Below are 24,545 nucleotides of genomic sequence, written 5' to 3' on the forward strand. Positions count from 1 at the left end.
GATATGGTGACCGACATTGCCGACATCACAAATGGACTAAACTGCAGTGATTTTATTTTATTTACAAACGCTTTAAGTGTTGATTACCTATGGAAGTTGCTTTAATGAATCAATATTTTGCTGAAGAAATTATGCAGGCATATTAAAGACCAATTCGGGCAGGTACACAATAAATACAAAACCTAAATCAGGTATTTTAACATGAGGCTTGTTCCATAGCAATGGCGATTCCGCTACACTAGGGGGTGCTGCTTGCCACAGATACCATTTCTGCGTCTTTTCACTCGCGTTTAGAATGAGTGTTTTTACAAAATAACTAAAAAGACTTGACTTCGCTTGATATTTGTTGGAATGGCGAGAATAATTGTTAATTTCCCACGTTATATCTTCGGGCAAACGTGTCTAAACGTATCGTAAAACCTGTATACATGTCACTGCGAACTTTAACCCAGTTGAAGACATGCGGCAGGATTCACGATAATGGCACGTTTTGCAGCTGTTTTGGGGGAACGGAATTAAGAAAATAGACGTTTTTTGTTGGATTGTGTAGTTAGTTAGTTACTGACATTATTTGGAAACATGTTAATCCCCCCGTCCATCACGGCTAATTTGAGCCAAGGATGAGGAGGGAGGGAGGCGGTCAAACTGGGCTAGCAAACCAGACGCCACATCTCAGCCAATAAGAGGCCGGGTTAGTACACTGCAGCCAATCAGAAAGCGGCGTCGGGTGCGCACTTACTTTGGACGACGGGCCTGGGGCCATGGAGCGACGAGTTGTCCCCTGATCCCAAACTTTTTGCAGCCTTCTCTCGACACCAACCCATTGGGTAAGCGTCTATTCCTTAAAACAAAGTAATTCTCATTTTCTGTTTTGCTACGCCAAGTTTATGTCATCGTTAAGTAAAGTAAAAACTCTCGGGAGTTCGAGTTTACTTAAGGAGCCGGAAAAAAACAACGCCACGTTAAACTTTTTTCTCCCTTTCGAATTTGACATTTAACTCGTTTGGCTCGATGTTAAACAATGACCCATTGGGACTTTGACGCAGCGAAGCGCATTTATGGTACAATGTTTGTGTATTTGTAATTTTCAGTGGGACATTAACCTGTTATATTATATTCCTTCGGTTGTTACAATCAAAATAGAACGCCACAATTAAAACATGTGTAACATGAGTCGTGCTGTGCTGCTTAAATTCACCCATCGTATGCGCGTAGTTAAAATGTATGTTTTTCTAACAATAGAGGTTTGATTCATTGTGTGTGTAACCATAAAATGGATGAGAGACAAAACGTGAGCCAAAAGTCCCGAATACTACCGTATAAAAACACAGAATACTTTGACTTTTCTCAGGGTTTTGGTTTTGGACACTAAACTCAGTAGCAACATGTGTGTTTATAATTTCCTATCATGATAGTTTAACCCAAAAAATAAACACCCAAACGCTTCACTCACTTAAAAGTAACTACTACTTTCCGATTAGTAGTGACTCACCTACCTGAAAATACTTTTTGAGGACAAAAATAAAACAATTTGTACCAATCTGAATTTGTATGCTCTTAGTGTAGTGCTTTGAGTGTCAGAACATCCCTCTCTGTGCCAGGCTTCTAATAAACAGTGTTGGTGCCAGAAAAAAATATTTTGGCATCGTAGTTTAAGGTATATTTAGGTTTTAAACTTTGGGAGCACCCTATCTACTTTCTTAAGATTGAATAGGAGTACATTTGATTACTCATGGACATTGATTACAAATACCTGACTTGCCATGTGTCGCAATTGTGATAAAATTGTTTTATCTTAACTACAAAAAAAAAAAAGGAAACACAAACCTTTCTTGAACCTGCCATAGTTTTTACTCAAATACAACAATTTTAGAGTAAAAAAAGTTTTCCGTTCTTTTCTCTTAGGTGCTGCTCTTTTGGGCGCAGTCATGGGGGACATCGAGGGATCCTACCGGGTCCTGCAGACCCCGGGCACAAGACTGGGTGCCCAATTCAACGCAGGCATCAGCACACTGGAGCCTGGCCAGAGCCTCAGTACCAACGTGGTGGTGGTAGGAGGCTCCCCCACCGCCAAGGGTCTCGGTCGGGGGCTTCAGGTCCGCGTTCAGGGTCTGGACGAGTCCCAGGAGTTCTTCGATCTAGACGTGAGTGTTTCTTCCGCCTTTCTGGCACACTGCGATAAGTCTGCTGTTAGTTAGCCATGCACAGCAGGGCCATGTTTGACCCGGTTTGCGTGTTGGTGACAGCTGCAGTCTGGCTTTGCCGCGAAAATCCCTTCCCCTCTGTGTTATGCCGTCTTATTTACCGCCTCCACATTGTTGAAATTGGAGGTGCTTTCCTTTACGTTTGCGGTATTGTCTTTGCTGAGGACATCGGTTCTTTTGATTAGATAACGATTGGGTGTTTTCCTGTCTCAATCTGATGATGATTTTAGTATCAGTAAAGCCAAATTGATTTTTGCCGTGTAATGATTATCTCTAACATTATCACTGCTGAGTCATGTTTACCACTCAGCTTTTGAGGCACGTGCTAGGTGGTATAGCTCAATACACCCTTATTTAGGAAAAAAAAGAGGATATTTATTCTAATCAGTGTGTGTGTTTATTCAGGATTGTTTGTTGCATTGAGAAGAATTCAAATGTCATTCCAAAGCTAAAAATTTGAAGTCCTTTGTCCCGTTTTAATAAACGTGACTTTGGAGGGAAGCAATGTCGGTCCGCTGTCGGCCTGCCAACTTGCTGCAGTAGCCATTCGCATAGGAAGCAATAAGGAAGCCAATAGGAATGAGCCTCTTTCCTGTCTTTTTAAGTCAGGCCGGTGTTAAATCACCGGCGTGAAAGAAGCATTGAAGACTCACTGATGACGTTGTGTAATTAAATACTGCGCCCTAATAAATCCCCCAAGTAGCCTCAGCAGTTTGGATTCTGTGGTGCACTGCTGAGACGGATGTTTTATAATCTAAGGCGCCATATGTTGTCTCAAACCCTGTAACTAATAGTCAAGTTAAATCAGTTCAGTTTGTGGATTTAAACTGGCTTGAACTTCACCCATGCGTTTGGATATGTTTAAAAAAAAAAGGTCTATATTCCCAAGTAAGAAAACATCTGCGTTCGTATGCGGAAAACGCATTTGTCATCCCGAGTGCATTACGTTCGGTAGCCATTTTTAAAGTCCCTCGCTGATGTTAATGCGGCTGCTGCAGCTTTTTGCGCAACTTGATGACAGTAGATGCGCGCTGATGTCAACAATAAAGTGTGTGTGTGTGTTAAACTTCACACTCTGGCCTCCCGCAATCCCCTTACACGCTTGTAGGATTGCACCGATAATATAACGGCCGCGCTCAAGCACAAACATGCAAGGGGAAAAATAGTTGGCTGTCTGCTATCGACTTGTTGACAAACGTTCTGCCAAGATAGCATTTTACAAAAGCATGTGAGACACGAGGGGTGACGCAATATTTTGTGTTCGGTCCAAACGGGGTTGTCACTTCAGACGTCAAGAAAGCAGAATGTATGTGTGGCCGTGACCCCGTCCAGCGGGCTGCCAAGAAACAAGATGGCTTCTGAGGGCCTCTCTTCATTCAGCACGAGGTGTCGTGGGCCGGTCTCGTCTCTTTTGTAAAGAGGCACTGTTGAGGCAATAACGTTGTTGCCAACGTCTGCTTGACTTGCAGCAGAATTTGTTCTAGATGTTTAGTTCTTGGTTTGAGGACAGCTGCAGTCAGTCCTTCTTTTTTTTTTTAATCCCGGGATTTTGCCATTTTCCTGTACACGGAGAACAAGAATAGACACCAAATTGCAGTGGTGAATGTTTGAAATGGTTGTGGCCTTTCAAGCGACCGCCCGCCCTCGCACATTTTGTCATATTCGTCGTCCATGTGAACCGTTATGCTCGCCGCGCTAAAAAGCGGTACGGCTTCGCCTGATTTGTGAATTCTGACAAACATGGCCGAGCTGACCAACATTATACTGATTTAAAAAAAAAAAAAAAAAACGAGCTAGTGTTCCGCGATTTACAACCATTGTTATTGTAGCAATTGATTTCTGCATTTTTAAAAATATATATTTTAACTGACGTATGCTTGCATGGTGGTTCTGGCGCTGAGGCCCCTCCCGTCGGCGGCACAGGAGAAAGACAGGCCTTGTGGTGACCGAAACACAGGCTCCTTTGATGCGGCGCGCAGCCTTGCCCCTCCACTAGGCCTTCACTCACATGCGGAGCCTCGCCGCGTACAGACGGCGCTGCATTCATTAGATGTGGACGGGCTCCGCTTTTAGGCAAACAGGCACATAAATAGCAACGGTGACAACCGCAAAGAAGGGAAGGAAGTCCAAAGTTTGAGCTTGCAGCCAGGGGGGGGGACGGAAGCGACGTTTGGGTCAGGAATTTTAACCGCAGGGATAGAGAGCGCTACAGCGATGTTGTGGATTATGCAACGGGTTTAACGATTATCATAACGAACTGCTTCTTTTAATGTGTCAAAGGAAGACTAAGGAGAAGAGTTGTTTCCTTGGCGACAGAGTTTTTCTTTCTTTCGGGCGGATTAGATGCATCGGTTGACGGTGTTAAATGTGTGTTTTTATAAAAGAAGCACTCTGTTATCTTAATGCTAACACATATTTGGAAACACTTAAATCCGTCTGACAATGTTACGGATCAATGACACGTAATTGTTTTGATTTCCAAGAATGAATTAAATTAGTTTCGGAAATCATGAGGTTCCCCCCCCCCCATTTAATTAAATTTTAGGGAAATGGGATATTTAATACTCATTGTTTAACACTCATTAGACTGTCAAAGATGGCCCTCGCTAAAGTTGTACCTAATCCAGGTTATGCAAGTGCACTGAGTAGACTAACACGATAATCCTGATTACACATGTCCTCAACACCTCCGTGTGGAAAATAAATGTTGTCTTAGCTTGCTAAGGTAGCCGGGTATTTGTCGTAAATAATTGGTGAGCCCACTGAATTGTCGATTTTAGAAGTTCCACCCTGGATTGAAGACGCAATCTAGACATGGTATCTCCTGATTGAACAGCTGCTTTGTCCTAATCCGTGGCCGCCACTTTCTCCGTATGTGATTGCGTGACCCGCTAACCCGCTTTAGCGCTCGACTTCTGAGACACGCCGCTAGCCAGCACATCAGTCCGTTGCCGATTTGTGTAGCCCACATTTGATGACAATCTGGGTCCATCTTTGTGTTCATGAAAGCGAGCCAAACTTCGGTGGACGCCGGATTACATGACATCGTAGCTCGGTGAACTTTGCAAAATGTTGTAACGTGAGACAAAACTCCTCCGGATTGCAACACGTCTGGATTGTGAATTGACTCAGATTTGTGGAAAATATGTGATGGCAGATTTTATTCTTTGGTTTGGGACGGACTGAAAGGAGACACGGTAGACTCATGGAAGAACGAGTTTTACAACGCGTATGAGCTGTTGCGAGCTGAAATGATTTGTCTTCTTCTAAGTGGGTGTGCTCCACAACCTCTCAAGTTGACTTGCGCTACTTTTACCAATGTGGGCCAGTTCCTTTTTCAAAAAGTTTTCCCCTTTTTAAAAATACTATTTTACATTACAACCAGATGTCTGAGCCTATAATTTTGCCCGCTACATGTCCAAACCTCAAGTGACGTGTGTGCTGAGTACGTAGTAATTAGTTAGTTGGCCCAGAGAAAATAAACCCAGAAGAAGCCTGCCAGGAGCCACACTTGGCCACACTTCTTGCTCTCGTTGATGGGAACGCACCGCTGTTTGCCGTTATTTGTTATATAGTGTGAAAAAATGACGCTTTAATAATTGCTATATAAATCCTCTTGGTCTCTGTAGAGCCCGACCACCCAAACAAGTAAATAAATGACTGAAAAACATGTTCAGAATTTTTCTGGATGATGTCATGTTCCAGATATTTTTATTCTACCCCACGCGATTTCTCTGCCCATGAATTGGCAGAGCAACTTTGAACTTCAAGCAAGAGTTCAGACCTCCGCCAAAGCTCGTCACCGGAGTGCGATATCTTTTGCACATCACATCTCGTCAGATCATCAGTTCTATTTGGTTTAAGTCTGATTTAGGCAATTCGAAAACTATTCTTCCATTGAGGCCATTGTTGAATTTGGATGAATGCCGTTTATGCAAACTCTTCATCAGATATGTCGAAGTTTTTTTTTTTGTTTTTTTTAATATTGCTGTTGACACTGGGATGAGATTATTACTAATATTTGTTTTCTTTTCTTTTTTTTGTCTCGTTCTTTCAGCCGAGAGCTTTAGGGCAGGATCTTCTCTCGGAGGTGTTCCTCCGAGGCAACCTCATTGAGAGTGATTACTTTGGGCTGGAGTTTCAGAACATGCAGATGAGCTGGGTGTGTAGATTCATGTCGGCGCACACACACACTGAACAAACTGTCAAAGGCTTCCAAATTTTGACAGCTCGGCAATGACGATAAGTATTGTTTAAAAATAACTTTTTAAACAATTTGGAGCCAAAATTCCCATGTCCCAATACTTTTGCCTGTATAATTGTACAATCCAGGCCAGTGGTGATTTCTGTTTGTGTTCATTCAGTTTTGGCTGGAGCCCACCAAGCTCATTGTGAAGCAAGTCCGAAGTAAGTTCGAATAACATTAATATGAATTTAATAACACAGGATACGGTGTCATCTAATGTTTTGTTTTTGTTTTTCAGGACCGGCAAATTCTCTGTTTAGACTGGCTGTGAAATTCTTCCCCCCAGACCCCGGTCAGCTGCAGGAGGAGTTCACCAGGTCCTAAATTACAAACTCACAAATCACAACAATGAACCAGCCAACTCTGGACTTGACTTTGCATTGTACACACAATCTGACTCGGCTTATTTTGACACTAAACATGCGTTTCATTATCCCCCCCCCCCCCCCCCTTTTTTTTTTTTTTTTTTTGTAGGTACTTGTTCTCCCTGCAGATGAAAAGGGATTTGATGGAGGGACGCTTGATCTGCACAGAAAACACCGGAGCCCTCATCGCCTCTCACCTCGTCCAATGTACACTAAAAAACATTTGGTTATCATCATGTCATGCGAGTAGAAAATGCAATTTCTGGAGGAATGCAATATGGTGAACACGAGAAATGGAATAATCCCTCCCTCCCGCCTTTCATCCCCAGCCGAGATCGGCGACTACGACGCGGCCGCCGACCGAGACTTCCTGATGAATAATAAGCTGTTGCCGTACCAAGAGAAGGTCCTGGAGGCCATTGTGGACTTCCACCGCAGACACTTGTAAGTCTATGGCCTTTATCATTTGTATTTCATATGCATTTATATTAATTACATTGAATGTTTTTTTTCCTATGGTTAATTATTTATTTTTGTTTTTACTTATTTCATGATCCTTGTTTTTTTTTGTTAGGTGGTTTATTTGTTCTTATTTGAATTGTTTTTTATTAAATCCAGTGACTCTCTTTGGCGTCTTGAGTTGGTAAAGAGTGCATTTTTGCACTTTTCCCACCTCCCTTCTCCTCCAACAGTGTCTTTTCAACCCTCTGCACTAGTTTACTAATCTTTTCCCTCGTTTGCCAGAGTTGGAAGTACAAGGAGCCTAATCCCCCCCCCATCCTCCTCCGTCTCCCTCTCGGTCCTCACTATATTAGCCTTAAGGCCAGTAGGGCAGCAGGGGAGGGCGCTAAGGAGATTTAACCGCTTAACGGATCACCCAAAATTAGAATGTGGTGATGATTGGTCAGATATGTCCGCCTAACATGCTTTGTAATCTTTTTGTTTATTTTCATTCAAATTGGTTTTAGTTGCTTGTATCGCACGTGAAAGTCGGGATAAGCTAGGTTAGCATAGCCTTAAATGTAAAAGTGGCTCAGGGATGGAGTTTTGCAGCACTCCATTTATTATTGTCCAGTTTGAGGAGTGCTGGTGTGTTTTTAACCCCATTCAGTGGCCAGACCCCCGCCGAATCCGACTTCCAAATCTTAGAGATTGCCCGCAAGTTGGAGATGTACGGCGTGCGCTTCCACCCGGCGGCCGACCGGGAAGGCACCAAGATTAACCTGGCCGTGGCTCACATGGGCCTTCAGGTGTTTCAGGTGATTTTCCGTTCGCTCACGTGTGCTTCGTTGGAGTGACAATCCTGCCTGAATACACCCGGGTTTGTTTTCCAGGGCCACACCAAAATAAACACCTTCAATTGGTCCAAGATTCGCAAGCTGAGCTTCAAGAGGAAGCGCTTTCTGATCAAGCTCCACCCGGAGGTTCACGTACGTACGAAAACACATCGGTGACTGATCTCAGGTCAGATTTGATGGACGCGGTCTCTCTCGTGGTTCCAGGGCCCACATCAAGACACTCTGGAGTTCATGATGGGCAGCAGGGACCAGTGCAAGGTCTTCTGGAAGATCTGCGTGGAGTATCACTCCTTTTTCCGTCTCTTTGACCAACCCCAACCAAAACCCAAGACCCTACTTTTCACCAGAGGCTCTTCTTTCCGATACAGGTGTGCTCGGCTTGGTTTTGTAACTCCGCCTCCCTCTTTTCATTGATACGCTGAGAAAGACTTTGGCAATTCGACTGATAAGCAAACAATGTTTTCAAGTGATTGATGGTAGTTTGGTCTTTTCAGTGGGCGCACGCAGAAGCAGCTTGTGGAGTACGTGAGGGAAAACGGAGCCAAGAGGACACCGTATCAGAGGTGTGTGTTGATTTGAAACGGACCCGTTAGTTGACTTTTGTCGCAATATCTTAGCGATACCTCGATTTGGCAGGAGGAACAGTCGAGTCCAAACGTCATCTCGCTCTCTTACCATAGATGTGCCAAAACAGGTCAGTCACTTTGATTCTTCTCTGAAATGAACTAGCTACGACAGTATTGAAGCTTCTAGTAACAAGAACGAACATTTAAATTGTTTTCTAAAGGTAACTTTATCACGGTCTTGTGTTGCGGTCTCCAGAGCTTGTCGTTCAACGAGCGTCTCCGGACGCCGTGCTCGCCTCCTTCGTCCTCGCTGTCCTTCCACTCGCCGCACGTCACCGGCCCGCGCAAAGACCACCACCTGGCTCAGCAGCAGCCGCCTTCGCCCGCCATGCCGTCCTCGCCGGCGTCCCCTCAGCAGCCGCCTCACATCCCCCCGAAGGAAGGAGTCGTCAACGGCGCCAATTCCCCGACTCACTGCTCTTTCCCAGGTGCTCCCACCTCCGCTCACCTCAGCCCCGCGTTTGCGTGTGTCAAAGGTGGCAGCCTGCAGTTGCAGGCGCCCCAAAATGAGGCTAGTAAGTCTTTTGCCAGGAGGGCAGGCAGGCAGGGAGTTCTCACACCCGAGGCTTTCGAGGCCGAGCTTTTGCGTACCAAACAAATGTTCTCGCCGCTGCGCGTCACCGAGGAGTTTATCGATGACGACCCCACGCAAATGTCCTTCTACGGGGGCGGGGTGGAGGCCTACCCTTACGGGCACGGTGACAACGTGGAGCAGTTTGACTGCGAGTCGCCTAAGAACGGGCTCTTCGGTATGGAAGACCTGAGCGGCAGCGTCAACCTCTTCCCCGACAGCGTGGTGGGTCATTCCGAGACCAGCTCCTTGCTCAACAACCGGTCCGAGTGCAGCTCCCTGGACAACCTAGGGCTCAGCTCCGCCGGCGAGTCCATGTCGGCCGTTCCCGACTCGGCCTCTTCTTTGCGCCTGCCGGGCTCCGACGTCCAATCGGAGGCCAGCTCCATGGTCAATTTCCCGGCGTGCTCGGTGCGCTCCGAGAGCAGCTCGGCCATGCAGTTCAGCGACTTGGTAGAGCAGCTGGAGCAGCTCAGCTACCCGCCCACCGCCACAGAAGGCTCCGGGAACGGCAGCACCGATTCCGATTCGGACTGGGGCTCCGATAGCGTCCTTCCGCCGGAGCAGAACCTGTTTTACAGCAGCTCGCTCACCGGGAATGCCGGGATTGAGAACTTTCTCCTTCAGTGCCATAACCTGCAGGCCTTGGCTCTCGCAGACCCTCCTGGACCTGCGCACATTTAGTTGAAATCCAACCAAAGCTGGGTCACTTTGACCATCGAGCTACACAAAACCCCTCTTTTGGAGAATGAAAACGCCACAAGATTCAGGACTTTTAGTAGTCCGTGGAGCTGAATGGAGTCCAATCCGGAACCCCTCAAAGCTTCAGTTCTACCAATGTCCCCCCCATAACGGTTCTGGGGTTAAGTTTGCCGAAGGCACTCAAAGTCCCAATCGGGCGACGCAAATTTCATGGCTCTTTATTTGAGCACCTAAAAAAAAAAACGTGTCACTGTAAAGTGACAGTAAACAATGTTTTGGGCTCAAAAGCTGCATTTCCACCCTAAGGTAACGTTTCTCCTCGACCCTTGTCCACTAACATTTACTGGAACTCCTGCCAAGTCCTATCCCTCTAAGAAGGGTCCTCTTTTGGCCTGGAAGTAAACTCAGACAAACGTCCCGTCATTTTTATTTTATTTTTTTTAACTGAAGTAACATTTACATTGTTACACATCTGCAGCACTTCTTCGTAGCTACTTCATCCTTAGAATGAAAATAGGCTTCGCATATTGTTGCTCCTCTGTCCACATTCAGGAATAGGGAAAAAATGCCATGTTGCTTAAGTTGCTATTCTACTTTATGTTAATAGCATTACATAATTTACCTTGGTGGCCAACAGCTTCCTTCTGCACTGAAGCAACATGGAGATGCATTCTTAACAAAGCAGGCTTGTGCAAATGATTTTTTTTTTTTTGTGCAACAGTGAAGCAAGTTTTACACTTCTCAGACACTTCAAGAGTATTAATAGATTTTTTTGTTCGTTATTTTGTGCACTTTAAAAAGGTTCATGTGTAAAGTTAACAGTAGTAGTAATAGTAACAATTTGTGGGCAGGGATTTCTGCCCATCAGTGACCATAAAGCCATTGAAGCACACAAATCGTTTCATTGCAAAGCAGTTGCCATCGAAGGTTTGTTTTATTCTTTCCACGTCTTGACACGTGCAAGAAACTCTTACTGCATGTGTTTGTTTTTAAATGAGTGTCTAAATATTGGCACTCGCTGTGGTTCGTAAATCCTGATCTTGAGGTGTCCTCGGTGCTTCTTGTTGGAGTCTTAGGGTGGAATCGGAAGTAATTGCATTGATCCTTTGCTGACACCTGCAGGTTAAAGCAGCTGTTGTTGGAGTTGTGTTAGGGTGGATGTTGACCACTGCTTCATTTTGGTACGTTGAAGATGAATATGGGCTGCCGATGAGCCATTTTGTCCCTTGTGAATGTAGCCGCTTAGAAGACTCATTGCAGGCTTAATTTGCGCCATGCGCAGACGTGTAAAAGTCCGTCGCTGAAGTAACATCAACCGTAAGCCTCCTCCAAAATGAACACCTAATTTAATTAAGTGCTTGGTCATCTTCAATTGAAGACATTTACTTTTTTGTCTTTCTGAAAGTCCATTTTTATTTTTTGCATGTCCAGCTCTTGCGTTTCTGTGCCTTCCGAGCACTTTTTGGTCTCAGGTGTGTGTTTCAGTTTTTTTTTTTATTATTTCTTACACCATATGGTATATTTTAGCCATATTATAACTTTGACGTCATAATTATTTCTACTTCTTCAAATCCACCCGCACTTACTTAGACGTCCGTTCGTCACCGCAACACATGTATATTTTAAATGTTTTGTATGTTTCTCTCGAAAAGAATAAAGACAAGTACCACACACGTTGGACTTAAACATTCTTTTTGAAGATGAAAAAGAAAAGAAAAAACTTCCCAACTTTCATACCAGGTTAATAACAAGCAAACGTGCGTTTCGTTTGCAGTTAGACAGCAACAGGATTGACTGGATCTTAATTATGTGTTCTTTTATTTGGACAAGCTGTAGTTAAAGTCGTTCCAAAGAAAAGCTGCCCCTCCCTCCTTCTCTCTCTCTCTCTCCCTCCTGCCTGCTGCAGGCCGGTTGTAGATAAACTATAAACAACTCCACGCCCTCTAGACGGACCACATTCCTGATTAGCCGCAAGCAATTGTTTCCGGGTCATGGAGAGACTTTTTTTCTTTCTCTTCCCTTTCGCCTTGTTCCACTCCCACCCCCTTTTTTTCTTTTTTTCCCCCCGTTATTTTCTTTCTGTGTGCTGTATTTAGACAAGTGGTAGAGCAGCTGTGTGCTGACCTAAAAGGAGACTGCAGGATGATGTTAGTAATGCCTCAGTTTTTGTTGTGGTTTGATTTGAAGTCTGAATCATCCGATCTTCTCGCTGAGGCTTGTCCAAACAATAGGAAAGAGGGGAGAAAATGTGGGAAACATTAGCCGCTTTTTCATTGACCACAGGAATTTAGAGCAGGAAGTTTTGGAGAACTGTTTGCACAGCAGAAATTGTTGTCTACTCACCAAAAAAAACAAAAACTTATTGTAATCAAATTTTTTTTTTTTTTTTTTCAAAGAAATTCCTACAGCAAATGTAGTTTTGGACTTTGACACCTATATCCTCATCGTTGTGTGCAGACATGCCGTCGGACAGCCCCCGTCTGTTCCCCTCGGACGCCGCCGGCCCACTTTGCCTGTCACCCTCCTTCCAGATGTCCACACTGAGCTTACCTGGCCAGGCCGCCACCAACAACGTCTCCTCGCCTCTGCAAAGCCCCGTCCTGAGCGAGGTGGGCAGCAATGCCAGACTAGAGGAGGAGGAGGAGGGCAGGAGGAAGGTATACGCCCCCCCACCACCACCTTGCCTCACAGTACACCCCACCCCCTCCCAATTTATTACAATTTTGTAAAATAGAGGCTAACTATTTGACTTCATCTCAAAATGTACCTTTTTTTAAAGGAGTTCTTAAAGGTTCCACTGTCGTAGCTGCAGCAAAGGTGATTTTTTTTTTTCTTTTTGAAATATGATCTTATTTGGTCTTCAGAGGTATCCCGCTGACAAGGCCTACTTCATTGCCAAAGAGATTTTGACCACAGAGAGAACCTACCTGAAGGACTTGGAAGTCATCACTGTGGTGAGTGGGTGATATGGCCTTAAAGTAAAATCGGAAAATTTCCCCCCTAAAATGTATACATTTAATTTATGGTCTTGAAAAAAAAAACCACAACAAATTCTCATCAGTTTTTTCTTTCCTCCCAAAAGTAAATGACAACAATTTTTCACGTTTTTTAATTTTAAATATGGTCCTTCTCTCTGTCCTCACAGTGGTTCCGCAGTGCCGTGATCAAGGAGAACGCCATGCCGGATGGCCTGATGACGCTGCTCTTCTCCAACATCGACCCTATTTACGAGTTCCACCGCGGCTTCCTCAAGGAGCTGGATCAGCGGCTGGCTCTCTGGTGGGTGTCATAAACTAACTTTGTGTTGCACAGCAAAAAAGTTCCCTTATTAAGGAGTGATGTCATTTGGGCGTTGTCAAGTGGTTTGGCTTTGTGAAATGAAGACAAAAGTTTTTTTTTTTTTTTTGGGGGGGCTGGTTGTTTCCCTGCAGGGAAGGCCGCTCAAATGCTCACGTCAAAGGTGACTACCAGAGGATTGGTGATGTGATGCTGAAGAATATGTCCGCTCTCAAAGTGAGAGTCACTCAATTTACTCCTCTCAAATTTTATCGAGAGCTATTTTAAGATTTTTTTTTTTTTTTTAATATCCTCAACTGCCTCCTCCAGGGCTTCAGCAGCTACCTGCGGAAGCACGACGAGGTATTAACAGAACTGGAGAAGGCCAGCAAGCGGTTGAAGAAGCTGGAGACGGTTTACAAGGAGTTTGAGCTGCAGAAGGTGTGTTACCTGCCACTCAACACCTTCCTCCTCAAGCCCATCCAGCGCCTCATGCACTACAAGCTCATCCTGGAGCGCCTGTGCAAGCACTACGGGTCCGCCCACCGCCACCACACCGACTGCAAAGGTGAGGCAATTCACAAAAAATATGATCCCTATTCTACTCTATATTATTAAAAGAAAATTTTAAAAAATGAGTGCAGAGGCTCTGAAGGAGGTGGCGGAAATCACAGCACAACTTCAGAGCAGCCTCATCCGCCTGGAGAACTTCCAGAAGCTCACCGAGCTGCAGCGAGACCTCATCGGGATCGACAACTTGACAGCACCCGGGAGGGTGAGTTGGCCTTTTATGTTGGTTTCACATTTAGTGCGGTGTCTCATTGTGTCCGCAAGAGGGCGCCAAATAAAGTGCTCTCCCTGCCTTTCTCTCTGTGAAGGAGTTCATACGGGAGGGCTGCCTGTACAAGCTGACTAAGAAGGGACTGCAGCAAAGAATGTTCTTCCTGGTGAGGAGGAGACATCGACGATTAAATTAATCAAGTGTCAATTACCTTCAAAACCTTTTAGTGAGTCACTTGGAGTGGGTGTGAAAGCATTTGTCTTCATGAATTTACTGCCTCCTGGTGGCCAGGTCGCTCACACCAAAAAGAGCCTCAATAAGCATGCAAAGGGTTGAATTCTTAACAGTCTGTTAGAACCCAGAGTTATTTTTATTTTTTATTTTTTTTTGCCATCTGCCAGTTCTCAGACATGCTCCTCTACACCAGCAAAGGCGTCACGGCAACCAACCAGTTCAAAGTGCACGGACAGCTGCCCCTCCATGGCATGATTGTGAGTGATTTATTAAAAGAGGGGATCGAAGGAAGGTGTGAGTGGCGGGTTCCTGTTAACGTTTGCCTGTCTTTGCTTTTAAACACCGGCCGCAGCTCATAATTCTGGATGCTCCGGTAAGTCTGAGCTGTAGATCAGCTCACTTGGGCACCCGATAAACCTTTTCGTCCTCAGCTTAGTTCCTCACTTCCTAGCAGAGAGCTCACATTATCAATCATGGCGTTTCAAAATAGGGTGTGTGACTTTTGTTTCTACAGGTGGAGGAGAGTGAGAAGGAGTGGACAGTGCCTCACTGCTTCACCATCTACTCTGCAAACAGGACCATTGTGGTAGCAGCCAGGTCAGTGGCATCACCTGCTGTCTCTCCGTGACATCATTTCCTCTTGGTCCAACGCGCAAATCCATTCATGTTTTGTTTTATGTTCACGCAGCTCCAAAGTGGAGATGAACAAATGGATCGAAGATCTCAACATGGCCATCGACTCGGCAAAGAAGTCTCAGGAGAAGCCCAGCGTCTTCTTGGACGGAGGCCTCGCCGATCACTCCAATCGTAAGAAAGGGAATGAGTCATGTGACCTGGAGATGGGACACTTTATTAGAACACCGGATGAAACCGCTCAGGGTTACAAATTATGATAGTCTTTGACATGAAGTTCTTTTAAAGAAGTGATTGATTACATTGTGCAGGTGTACCTAATGAAGTGTCCCGTAAGCATGTTAGCTCCCCATCCTGCCTCAGCTCCCTCACCTCCTTCCAACCCTCCTTTGCTCCTCGCTTCCTTCCCGGCCTCAGGCTCTTCGGACGAGGTTTCTCTGGAGCAGGAGTCCGAAGACGACATGAACTCGTCGCACACGTCTCTGGACAAGCAGACCCACCACCGCGCCAACACCACCATGCACGTGTGCTGGCACCGCAACACCAGCGTGTCCATGTCAGACCATAGCCTGGCTGTGGAGGTACGGGCGCCGCCGGACCCCGACCACCTACGGTCAAATGGCAGGCGTGAACACGTTGGAACCCAACGGGTCGTTTTTCATGTCGCCAAAGCGGGCTCGCCCACGTTCTGATGGATGACGTCTCTTCTGTTACTTTGGAGCACTTTGTCTCTACCGTAACGTGTCCATTGTAACTCACTCACTTCTCCTCTCCATTGTAACACGCCATTTCGTCCTCTCCCGTGTAATTCCTCATCTCCAATGTGACATGAAATTCCTCTTCTTTTCCCGTGTCATCCACACTTCCTCTCCCTGTCCAATTTAACATTCCAACTCTTCCTCTAGCACTTCTATGTAACACATTAACACTGTCTCTGTTTACTAACACTTCTTCCTCTCCTTTCGCCCCCCCCCCCCCCCCCCCCCCTCGTTGCGTTAAGTCTCCCCCGCCGCGTCGCCTGAACTGCCTCCTCGCTACCTTTTGGGTCAGGGCCAGAGACCAAACACAATCACACACGTTTGCTGGTATCGCAACCAGAACCTCTCGCTCACAGATTACCTGCGAATGAACCAGGTACCACCAAGAAGATGAGATTGACTTCTAGATAGCCTTGCAGTTTAAACAACACAGAGCTGTAAATTGTGGCTTAAAGTGAATTTAGGTTTATGAGTCGTAGCTAAATAGCTAGCTAGCTTCACACTGTAGTGGGCCAGCAAAATTCTTCAAAATTTAAATGGTTCCTAATATTAATGTGGCTAAAAATATCCAATAAACGCTGTGATTTTCAGAACCAGCTATCGGGCTACCTCCTGAGGAAATTTAAGAACAGCAACGGCTGGCAGAAACTCTGGGTGGTTTTCACCAACTTCTGCTTGTTCTTCTACAAGACACACCAGGTTTGGATGCACCCACAGACACATTTTGGAATAAAAAAAAAATGTCTGCATAAACAGGGTGTTTTTAAATCTAATATTTGTGTCCAATATTTTTTTACTCCAACTTTGTTTCTATTCCTTGCGTGGTTGCGCTCAGGATGACTTCCCGCTGGCGAGCCTACCACTGCTGGGCTATACGGTGAGCACGCCGGAGGAGGCGGACGCCATTCACAAAGATTACGTCTTCAAGCTGCAGTTCAAATCGCACGTCTACTTTTTCCGGGCCGAGAGCGAATACACCTTTGAGAGGTCAGCAACTCGTTTCCTTTGCCTTGTCACCCGGATTGGAGTGCCAATTTTATTTTTTAATTCAAACTTTTAAAGCACTGCCCCACTAACAGCTCTGTGTTGCACTTTCAGGTGGATGGAGGTGATCAAGAGCGCAGCTAGCGCCACGGGCCGTGTGAGCCTGCTGGTCCCAGCCAAAGGAGATGGCGAAGAAGACCTCTCCGCCAAGATGAACGGAAGCTGACATGGAGGAGTCCATGTCTGCATGCCTTCTTTCATTAACCACCTTAACATTGATTTCTGCACGGAGGCTCTTTTCAAGTTTTACAGGACCAACATAGCAAAGAGGGCGTAGCAGGTCTAATTTTGGTGGAGCCAAGGTGTGAAGATGATGATGACGACGACGAGGACGATGATGAGGAAAGTTCCTGGAAGTGCACACGAAAGACTTGAGTGCGTCGGTGCTGCTGTTCGTGCTGGCGTTGAATCAGTATTTGTTATTAACCAAGGCTGGTCCCTACTAAGATGGATGTTCTTAAACCATTCATGCCATTTTATGTTGTCTGTAACAAGAGAGGCCGTCTTTAGTGTCTGTCACATGGCGCTAAGGTCTAGTCATCTATTTATTGTGTAGTGTGCGTGCGTGCAGGGAGCCTGTTTTAGTTTTATCATTGATTCTTTTTAAAACGCTGTCAATTAAAACGATCATTTCAGACTACACGATTGGCCTGTGCATCAATCTCCTTTCACATACACTGATAATAAATACATTTATTTATTTTTAAATAAATAAATGAAATTTCTCGAAGAGCCATAAGAAGCAAAACGACTCTTGTGCGCATGCGCCTTGGGGTGGGTGGGTCTAAGGGCTCAAATAAAAATGTGTCCATAGAAGGACACTTTACTAACTTTTTTGTTTTTCCACAATGCAAACCCAATGTTTCAGTGACGTGACGAAAGGCAGGTTGACAAATTTGTTTGCCGTCTCTCAACACACAAAAGCCGTGTAAGTCCTCCAGGAGCCACCGGACGAAGAGCGTGGTGCGCGCGCGGCCGTTTGGGAGGCACGCGCAGGCGGCCCGCCGAGCCTAGCGCTCCGGGAGGTCGCCGGCGGACTAGGAAAAGGACATGGAGATGTTACGTCGCTCGTCCGTTTTCGCCGCCGAGGTGTTCGACCGCTCGCCCACCGACAAGGAGCTTGTGTCTCAGGCCAAAGCGCTTTGCCGCGACTACATTCAATCCAGGCTTGGCCGCGCAGGTATCGGCTGGTACAAGTCCGAGCAGTTTGCCTCTTCATGGGGGACGCACAGTGACGTGTCGACGGTGCTCTTGTGGTTGGGTGAGCACCACATCTTCAAATTGTTGCGTCCTTGAATCATTAATGAGAGATGCACACCAGCAATAATTCGGTTTGCCTATGCTGATGATTTCTTTCTTGGAATTTAATGAACTTGGAAAGTTTGGCTATATGGAGATGTTTCAGCCAAACCATGTCGAATGGAATGTGAAATGAAGCTGTCAAAATTTTATTGTTTATGTACTTGCCGAAAGAAACAATTCAATCGGGTTAATGGTTCATAATGGTATTGTAAATCCATACAGAAGAAAGGAAAGTCAATAGGTAAACAGAAATAGTTTACATTATTCTATTACACAAAACACAGACTTTTTTTCTTTTCATTTTTGCACTTGACGAATAATCCATATATTAACTAATAGTAACGTTTGTCCTGTTTGTGTTTAAAGGTGACGAGCTGGAATATCTGCGTCCCAGCGTTTATCGCAACGTGGCTCGGCAACTCAACATCACGGTGGCCTCGGAGAACGCGGTGACAGATGCCTTCCTGGCTGTGGCGGCCGACATCTTCTCCACAGGTGAGCCCGCACTTCACTCGAGCCAGTGGTTTGCACATGTGCCTCACTCCACCCGGGTTCAGGTTTGAAACTGGGCTCCAGTCTCCTCCTGTCTTCATGTTTTCCTTCTCACGACCAAAATATGGTTTTAGGGAAGTGGAGTTGACACGAAGAGGAATTTGTTATCATTTCAGGTTAGTGACATCATGAAGCAACCAAGGTGAATGATACGAGGGTTGGGAATTTGGTAAGCTCCATATTTGGGTAAGAGACACTAATGACATCATCCTGCACTTTATACTCATGGAAGACAAACACAGTCAAGTGTGTTTATGAGAAGATGAGATGGACGGAAAGGCAAAGTCGGGACATCTAAACAGTGCAAAGATGGTCGACGGAGTTTCCTGTTAAATGAGATACACACTCTTCTCTCATTTTGTCCCCCCCCCCCCCCTCCTTCTCAACGGGACATTGTAACACTGCTCATCCAGCCGAAAAAAAAGCAGACAGAGGCATTTTTTCCGCACTAAAAAATCTACTCAGCTGCCGACTTTGGCATCGGAAGAGCTCAGGGTTTCTGCCAATGCTCAGCTATGAACAAAAGTAAAACCAAATCATCTTTGTGTTTGGGAAGGCTACTTTCTGGTTAATGAGATTTCACTAGTTTTCATGACTGTGTTAAATTAGTGGACCACTTCAAAGAATTGTATTAGACTGGATTCTGGGGCACAGGAGATGCTTCTATGGTGTCAAAAAAAAAAATGAATCAAGATTTGTGTTCTTGTGTATGTGTGTGTCCAGGTGTTACGTGGGGTAAGGTTGTGTCTTTGTACGCGGTGGCTGGCTCTCTTGCAGTGGACTGCGTTCGCCACGGCCACCCTGCCATGGTCCACACCATTGTGGACTGCATGGGGGAGTTTGTCCGCAAAAGTCTGTCCACGTGGTTGAAACGCAGAGGAGGTTGGGTGAGTGTGCATACACACACTTATTGGTTTCATTCAAAGTAGCGTTTCAAATCTGGCTCAGGGTTTTAAGTTTACTTTAGGGCTTCAAGTGCAGTAATATGAAGTGTTGCTTCACTTGCTCTTCTTACTCTTGTTTAGGTGGACTTGACGAAATGTGTGGTGAGCACCGAAGTTGGTTTCCGTTCCCACTGGTTGGTGTTGTCTCTGTGCACCTTCGGACACTACGTCAAGGCTGCAGTGCTTTACCTGCTTAGGGACCAGTGACGGATCCCGTTTCATGGTCCCCTTACCCCCCCCCCCCCCCCCAATATACACACTACCTGCACCTTAATTGTTTGTTGATTATAAAAGCACATATTTTGTTAGAATGTGCTTTTTTGTTTTGTTTTTAGCATTACACAAAACTGCCTTTTTTGTGCAATCTTTTATACGATTAATAAAAAGGGTGTGATAATCATATCCTTGATCCATAGATGTGCACTTTTCACTTTATTGTGGCTATGTTTTCTTTCATACATTCACAATGTTGGACCAGAAATTGTAATACTTTGTCAAATAAAGCGTTAATAAATTATTTCTTATTCATGTGGTCTTAGTCTATGTTATGGGTAAATGAAATAAAAAAGGCAAACAACCATAGTTCTATAAATTATACGGCTAAATTGCAAGGTCCAATCTGGTGGCTAGCGCATTAGATTGTCGGCTCGGCCTGGACTAATATGGAGAATTATTAAAAAAGAAGAAGTTCACGGCACCGACTTCAAAGTGTTTTATTACAGACGATCAACAGTAAGAATAAACCTTTTTGACACTAAAATGGAGTAACAGCGCCATCTAGCGTTCATTGCATTCTGAGGCTCCTCCTCTCCCACGTCAACAGTTTTTGATTGGTCAGCATAAGCAGTATATCAAAAACTATTGGCTACACACGCAATCGTCCCGCCTTTTTCCCCACTTCCGCACTGGTAGTCTCTCGCCATTGGTCGAACTGTAGCCAGACTGGCTCGAGAACAACAAACAAGTCTAGCACAGCTCGTCGGGATGGACGCAGGTAAGGCGAGATTTTTTAGCAACATTTAACGTCATAACATTACATGTTGTGGAAACAACACAACAACATGTTAACAACAAAGTCCAGGCCGGGGGAAAGTCTGCTTGGGTTGCCAACCCACCGCCGAAGCGACATTCCTTTGGAGCTTCGCTGGCGTCAGCCCTGCTAGAGTGATGACCAAAGCTAGCTGCTAAATTACGCTAGCCTGCTGTTTTATTTTGATTTATTTTTTGTTTTTTCCCGTGTTTTTTCTTTATCCTTTAAATCTAGCATTGTGTGTCGAAGCTATGTGTACTTTGTATACATGATTTGATAAATCAGTCATGTTGCTAATACTTTAGTGTTTGCTCAGTCATCATTACCAAAAGATGATTGACAACTTTCACATTGTACAAATCTAGTTGCCAAATAGCGTCCCTTTTGGCTGGGGATAGATGAATTACAACTTTTGTAAATTATAAAATGTTAGGGAACTTAAATTAGGACGGTTCCAAAAGTGTTTGTGGGAAGAATACAAAAGGTACGGGCTTGTCTGACGTCATCTTAGGTGAACCAGACAGTAGCTACCTAGCTAATATACAAACCTTTATAAATGTATTACTTGTATTATAAATGATTTTGTCCATGTTTGGGACACCTGATTTAGCCACAATGGAACAGATTAGACACCTTTGAACACAGATTGTCACGTCTTAATATGTTTCCCTCACTCAACAGCGACGTTGACATATGACACGCTTCGCTTTGGCGAGTTTGAGGATTTCCCCGAGACCTCCGACCCTGTTTGGATTTTAGGGAGAGAATACAACGCGCTCGCAGGTAAGCACTCTTTCCACAGGTCACAAAACAAAATAGGGATGAACACGACAAATAGAAAGAATCCATACCAAAATACAAAGTCCCAAATGATGTCCATAAAAATAACTACAACAAGAAAAATAATCTTTTCTTGTTGTTATAGTCGAGCATACTTATTTTGTAATCGATCCTGTAACCGGTCTATTTTTGTAGTAAAGTATTGCTACACGCTTGAGGCACCACTGTTTGTTTGCTGCATGAAACCTCCACCTATTGGTTTCAGCGAGTCTTTGCCGAAAGTCGTGGCAGGCAATTAATCGGGCCACAAACGGTGAAGAAGGAGCAGCATAATGAGCACTGAATTGAAGCAAAAACTGACTGTATGGCTCAATGTGTCGTTTTCCGACAGAGAAAGTCGACATCCTATCAGACGTCACCTCACGACTTTGGTTCACATACAGAAAAAACTTCCCCCCCATAGGTGAGTGCCATTTTGTTTTTTGAAAGAGCCAAAGAAAAACCACGAGCTTAAATATTCGTTTTCAGGCGGCACGGGGCCCACGTCGGACACGGGTTGGGGCTGCATGCTGCGGTGCGGGCAGATGATCTTGGGCGAGGCCCTGATGTGCCGACACTTGGGCAGAGGTAGCGTATGGCCAGTAAGCAGCCATTAGACACATCCAACTGCTCGTTATTGCTTTCCTCCGTGGCAGACTGGCGATGGTCATCAGGGCAGAAGCAGAGAGAAGAGTACGTCAGCATCCTCAACGCCTTCATCGACAAGAAAGATAGTTACTATTCCATACATCAGATCGGTACGTGGCTGCCACCTTGTCCCGCCCCGCCTCAGACTTATTCTTTGGCCTTGTGGAATTTATTGTGCAGCCCAAATGGGAGTTGGCGAGGGGAAGCCCATAGGACAGTGGTACGGACCAAACACAGTGGCACAGGTTCTCAAGTGAGTCTTTTCAACGTTAACCACCGAACGAGCAGTAGCGCGGCGGATTCGAGGTTAGCGCGTCGCTAGTCCATTGTTTGCCTTTTCCCAGGAAGCTGGCAGTGTTCGACACGTGGAGCAGGTTGGTGGTGCACGTGGCCATGGACAACACGGTGGTCATCGAGGAGATCAGTGAGTTGCCGTTGACCGCTCGCATGGGGACGTTCAAAGGGATGACGAGCGGCCACGGTGTTAATCGCAGAGCGTCTGTGCATGCCTTGGCTGGATGCGGCGGATCTGGGAGCGTGCGGCGATTCGGCGGCGACCAGCCAACTGAACGGCTGTGTGGAGGGCGCCTGTGCTTTCTCGGGGGATGTGGAACTTTGGAGGCCGCTCGTCCTCCTCATCCCGCTCAGGCTTGGACTCAGTGATATCAACGACGCCTACATACAAACACTCAAGGTGATGTTTGCTTCTTAGTCTCCACGACACTGCTTAGGACTTGAAAACTTCCTCTAGCTGTCCCAACATTTTTGTCCTGTCAAAATTAAAACTGGTCTTGTGCTACCACAGCAATGTTTCATGCTGCCACAGTCGCTCGGCGTCATTGGTGGGAAACCAAACAGTGCTCACTACTTCATCGGTTACGTCGGTACGTCTCCCCCCATTTAACCTCTTGTCCGGCGTCCGCCATTTTGTTCATCTCCCATTCTCTCCCTCCTTCCAGGCGAGGAGCTGATCTACCTGGACCCTCACACGACACAGCCCGCCGTGGAACCCTGCGACGACGGCCAGGTGCCCGACGACACGTACCACTGCCAGCACCCGCCCTGCCGCATGCACATCTGTGAACTGGACCCGTCCATCGCCGCTGTAATGACTCTTCCCCACCGCCGGCAGCCATTTTGTGTCGGATCACCTTGGTAACAAAACCCATGTCCCTGTGTCCTCCAGGGTTTCTTTTGCAGAACGGAGGACGACTTTGACGACTGGTGCATGCGCATAAGGAGGGTAAGGACTCCGCAACCAGGTTGAAAAGATGAGGGCAGAAAGATTGGGACACCTACAGGAAGTGAAAAGGTGTACTTTTTCCTACTCCATTTCGAATATCTACAATGTCCTTTTCAATTTTGCCAAAGTTGTCGTGCAACAGAGGAGGCTTGCCAATGTTTGAGCTGGTGGACAGTCAGCCGTCACATATGGTCAGCGTGGACACGCTCAACCTTACTCCTGGTAAGACTCTTTCGCATTACTTTTATGTCACGTTTGATCTTGATTTGATTCCAACAGTTATGAAAATGAAACATCTGCCTCTTTTTCTTGATACATGTCCAATTTTAACATTTATGGTTGTCAGTATTATTTTAAGGCATCATTCTGCATTTTTAGACTTCTCAGAATCGGACCGTCTGGAGCGCTTCTTTGACTCTGAGGATGAAGAGTTTGAGATCCTTTCTTTGTGAGGAACACGCCAACAACCCAACACAGTTTGACGCCTAAACAAACGAGCAAAAAGAAGAAGATTCTCTTGTCTTTTCCCACGCGCCGAGAGGGAAAAGCCGCCATCCGGTTTGGGAAGGCCCTGGCCTCGAAAGGCAGGATGGGACTCGTGCGTGCATTCTCACCTCCAAACGTTTTACCGTGGGAGTCTTAACTGCATCACTAACTAACGTTGTCAAAGGAGAGCAGAACGGTGCCTTGCCCTCCCCTAACTCCAAATCCGCCCCCCCCAACCCCGAGTCCGTCCCGTCGCCCGCTTCATCTAAAAGCATTGAAAAAGTATCCTTGGCCAACAGACTTATTTATTTACTCACCATCATACAAGGGAGCAAAGCTAAGCTAGGCTACACATCTACGCTGAATGACTTCTAAACTTTCAAATGCGCATAAATGGACTAATAAATTCCCAAGCAAGTCCACTTATGCCTTGCTATGACTTTTTCAGGCTCTCTTCTTTTTACGCTGCACGTTGCCGGTTGTGACAGAGACACGAAGAGTCACAGAAAGGCATACTTTAGCATTTGTTTTTCACAAGTGGATGAAAGTCCTGTCAAGGACAGTGCGGTTTAGGTTCATTCTGAAATTGGACCCAAACAAAAGTTTTGGGAGTGGTGTATGTACACACATAAACATACACACACATGAACGAGAGGTGCGTAATAAACTGACTGATACGATTTCACGTGCCTCAAATTGTCAATTTCTTCTTCTTCCATGACCAAAACCTCTGGCCCCTGACCTTTGACTTTTTTTAACAAAAGAAATGACCATGTAGAACCT

The 24,545-nt window shown here is 45.6% G+C and overlaps 3 protein-coding genes across 4 annotated transcripts; all 3 read left to right on the forward strand.

The window, feature by feature from the left end:
- Positions 1-688: 688 nt before the first annotated feature.
- Positions 689-17,380, forward strand: farp2 (FERM, RhoGEF and pleckstrin domain protein 2). Of its 2 annotated transcripts, none has more exons than XM_061298387.1 (27): positions 689-827; positions 1,906-2,144; positions 6,262-6,366; positions 6,569-6,611; positions 6,689-6,767; positions 6,925-7,022; positions 7,145-7,259; positions 7,927-8,074; positions 8,150-8,245; positions 8,318-8,481; positions 8,608-8,676; positions 8,750-8,807; positions 8,936-9,167; positions 12,470-12,669; positions 12,877-12,966; positions 13,158-13,291; positions 13,444-13,525; positions 13,619-13,856; positions 13,933-14,063; positions 14,167-14,235; positions 14,471-14,560; positions 14,818-14,900; positions 14,992-15,110; positions 15,354-15,517; positions 16,286-16,393; positions 16,530-16,681; positions 16,793-17,380. In XM_061298387.1, the coding sequence occupies exons 2-27, from the start codon at positions 1,929-1,931 to the stop codon at positions 16,902-16,904; spliced, it is 3,195 nt and encodes a 1,064-aa protein (XP_061154371.1). In that variant the 5' UTR covers positions 689-827; positions 1,906-1,928; the 3' UTR covers positions 16,905-17,380. The 2 variants fall into 2 exon arrangements, with proteins under 2 accessions (XP_061154371.1, XP_061154372.1); XM_061298388.1 differs by having other exon boundaries at positions 12,470-12,621.
- Positions 17,381-17,514: 134 nt separating this feature from the next.
- Positions 17,515-20,053, forward strand: boka (BCL2 family apoptosis regulator BOK a). The gene is made up of 4 exons (XM_061298389.1): positions 17,515-17,999; positions 18,407-18,535; positions 19,316-19,479; positions 19,618-20,053. Exons 1-4 carry the CDS (start codon positions 17,789-17,791, stop codon positions 19,741-19,743), a joined length of 630 nt encoding a protein of 209 aa, XP_061154373.1. The 5' UTR covers positions 17,515-17,788; the 3' UTR covers positions 19,744-20,053.
- A 388-nt stretch (positions 20,054-20,441) lies between these two features.
- atg4b (autophagy related 4B, cysteine peptidase) lies at positions 20,442-24,442 on the forward strand. The gene is made up of 13 exons (XM_061296783.1): positions 20,442-20,530; positions 21,248-21,349; positions 21,738-21,809; positions 21,875-21,973; positions 22,042-22,143; positions 22,214-22,286; positions 22,378-22,457; positions 22,528-22,727; positions 22,839-22,917; positions 22,993-23,138; positions 23,220-23,276; positions 23,405-23,498; positions 23,655-24,442. Exons 1-13 carry the CDS (start codon positions 20,521-20,523, stop codon positions 23,726-23,728), a joined length of 1,188 nt encoding a protein of 395 aa, XP_061152767.1. The 5' UTR covers positions 20,442-20,520; the 3' UTR covers positions 23,729-24,442.
- The last annotated feature ends 103 nt before the right edge of the window (positions 24,443-24,545 follow it).

Source organism: Syngnathus typhle, linkage group LG14, assembly GCF_033458585.1.
Source record: "Syngnathus typhle isolate RoL2023-S1 ecotype Sweden linkage group LG14, RoL_Styp_1.0, whole genome shotgun sequence".
NCBI classification, from domain to species: domain Eukaryota; kingdom Metazoa; phylum Chordata; class Actinopteri; order Syngnathiformes; family Syngnathidae; genus Syngnathus; species Syngnathus typhle.

What these genes read in the sequence shown, in the direction of transcription:
- farp2 (XM_061298387.1), top strand. Translation starts at nt 1,929, where the DNA reads ATGGGGGACATCGAGGGATCCTACCGGGTCCTGCAGACCCCGGGCACA. An exon ending in ACTTGGAAGTCATCACTGTG is followed by an intron (nt 12,967 to 13,157) that starts GTGAGTGGGTGA and finishes CTGTCCTCACAG; the next exon opens with TGGTTCCGCAGTGCCGTGAT. An exon ending in ACTTGACAGCACCCGGGAGG is followed by an intron (nt 14,064 to 14,166) that starts GTGAGTTGGCCT and finishes CTCTCTGTGAAG; the next exon opens with GAGTTCATACGGGAGGGCTG.
- boka (XM_061298389.1), top strand. Translation starts at nt 17,789, where the DNA reads ATGGAGATGTTACGTCGCTCGTCCGTTTTCGCCGCCGAGGTGTTCGAC. An exon ending in GACGGTGCTCTTGTGGTTGG is followed by an intron (nt 18,000 to 18,406) that starts GTGAGCACCACA and finishes TTGTGTTTAAAG; the next exon opens with GTGACGAGCTGGAATATCTG. An exon ending in GGCCGACATCTTCTCCACAG is followed by an intron (nt 18,536 to 19,315) that starts GTGAGCCCGCAC and finishes GTGTGTGTCCAG; the next exon opens with GTGTTACGTGGGGTAAGGTT.
- atg4b (XM_061296783.1), top strand. An exon ending in CTATTCCATACATCAGATCG is followed by an intron (nt 22,144 to 22,213) that starts GTACGTGGCTGC and finishes TTTATTGTGCAG; the next exon opens with CCCAAATGGGAGTTGGCGAG. An exon ending in GGTGCATGCGCATAAGGAGG is followed by an intron (nt 23,277 to 23,404) that starts GTAAGGACTCCG and finishes ATTTTGCCAAAG; the next exon opens with TTGTCGTGCAACAGAGGAGG.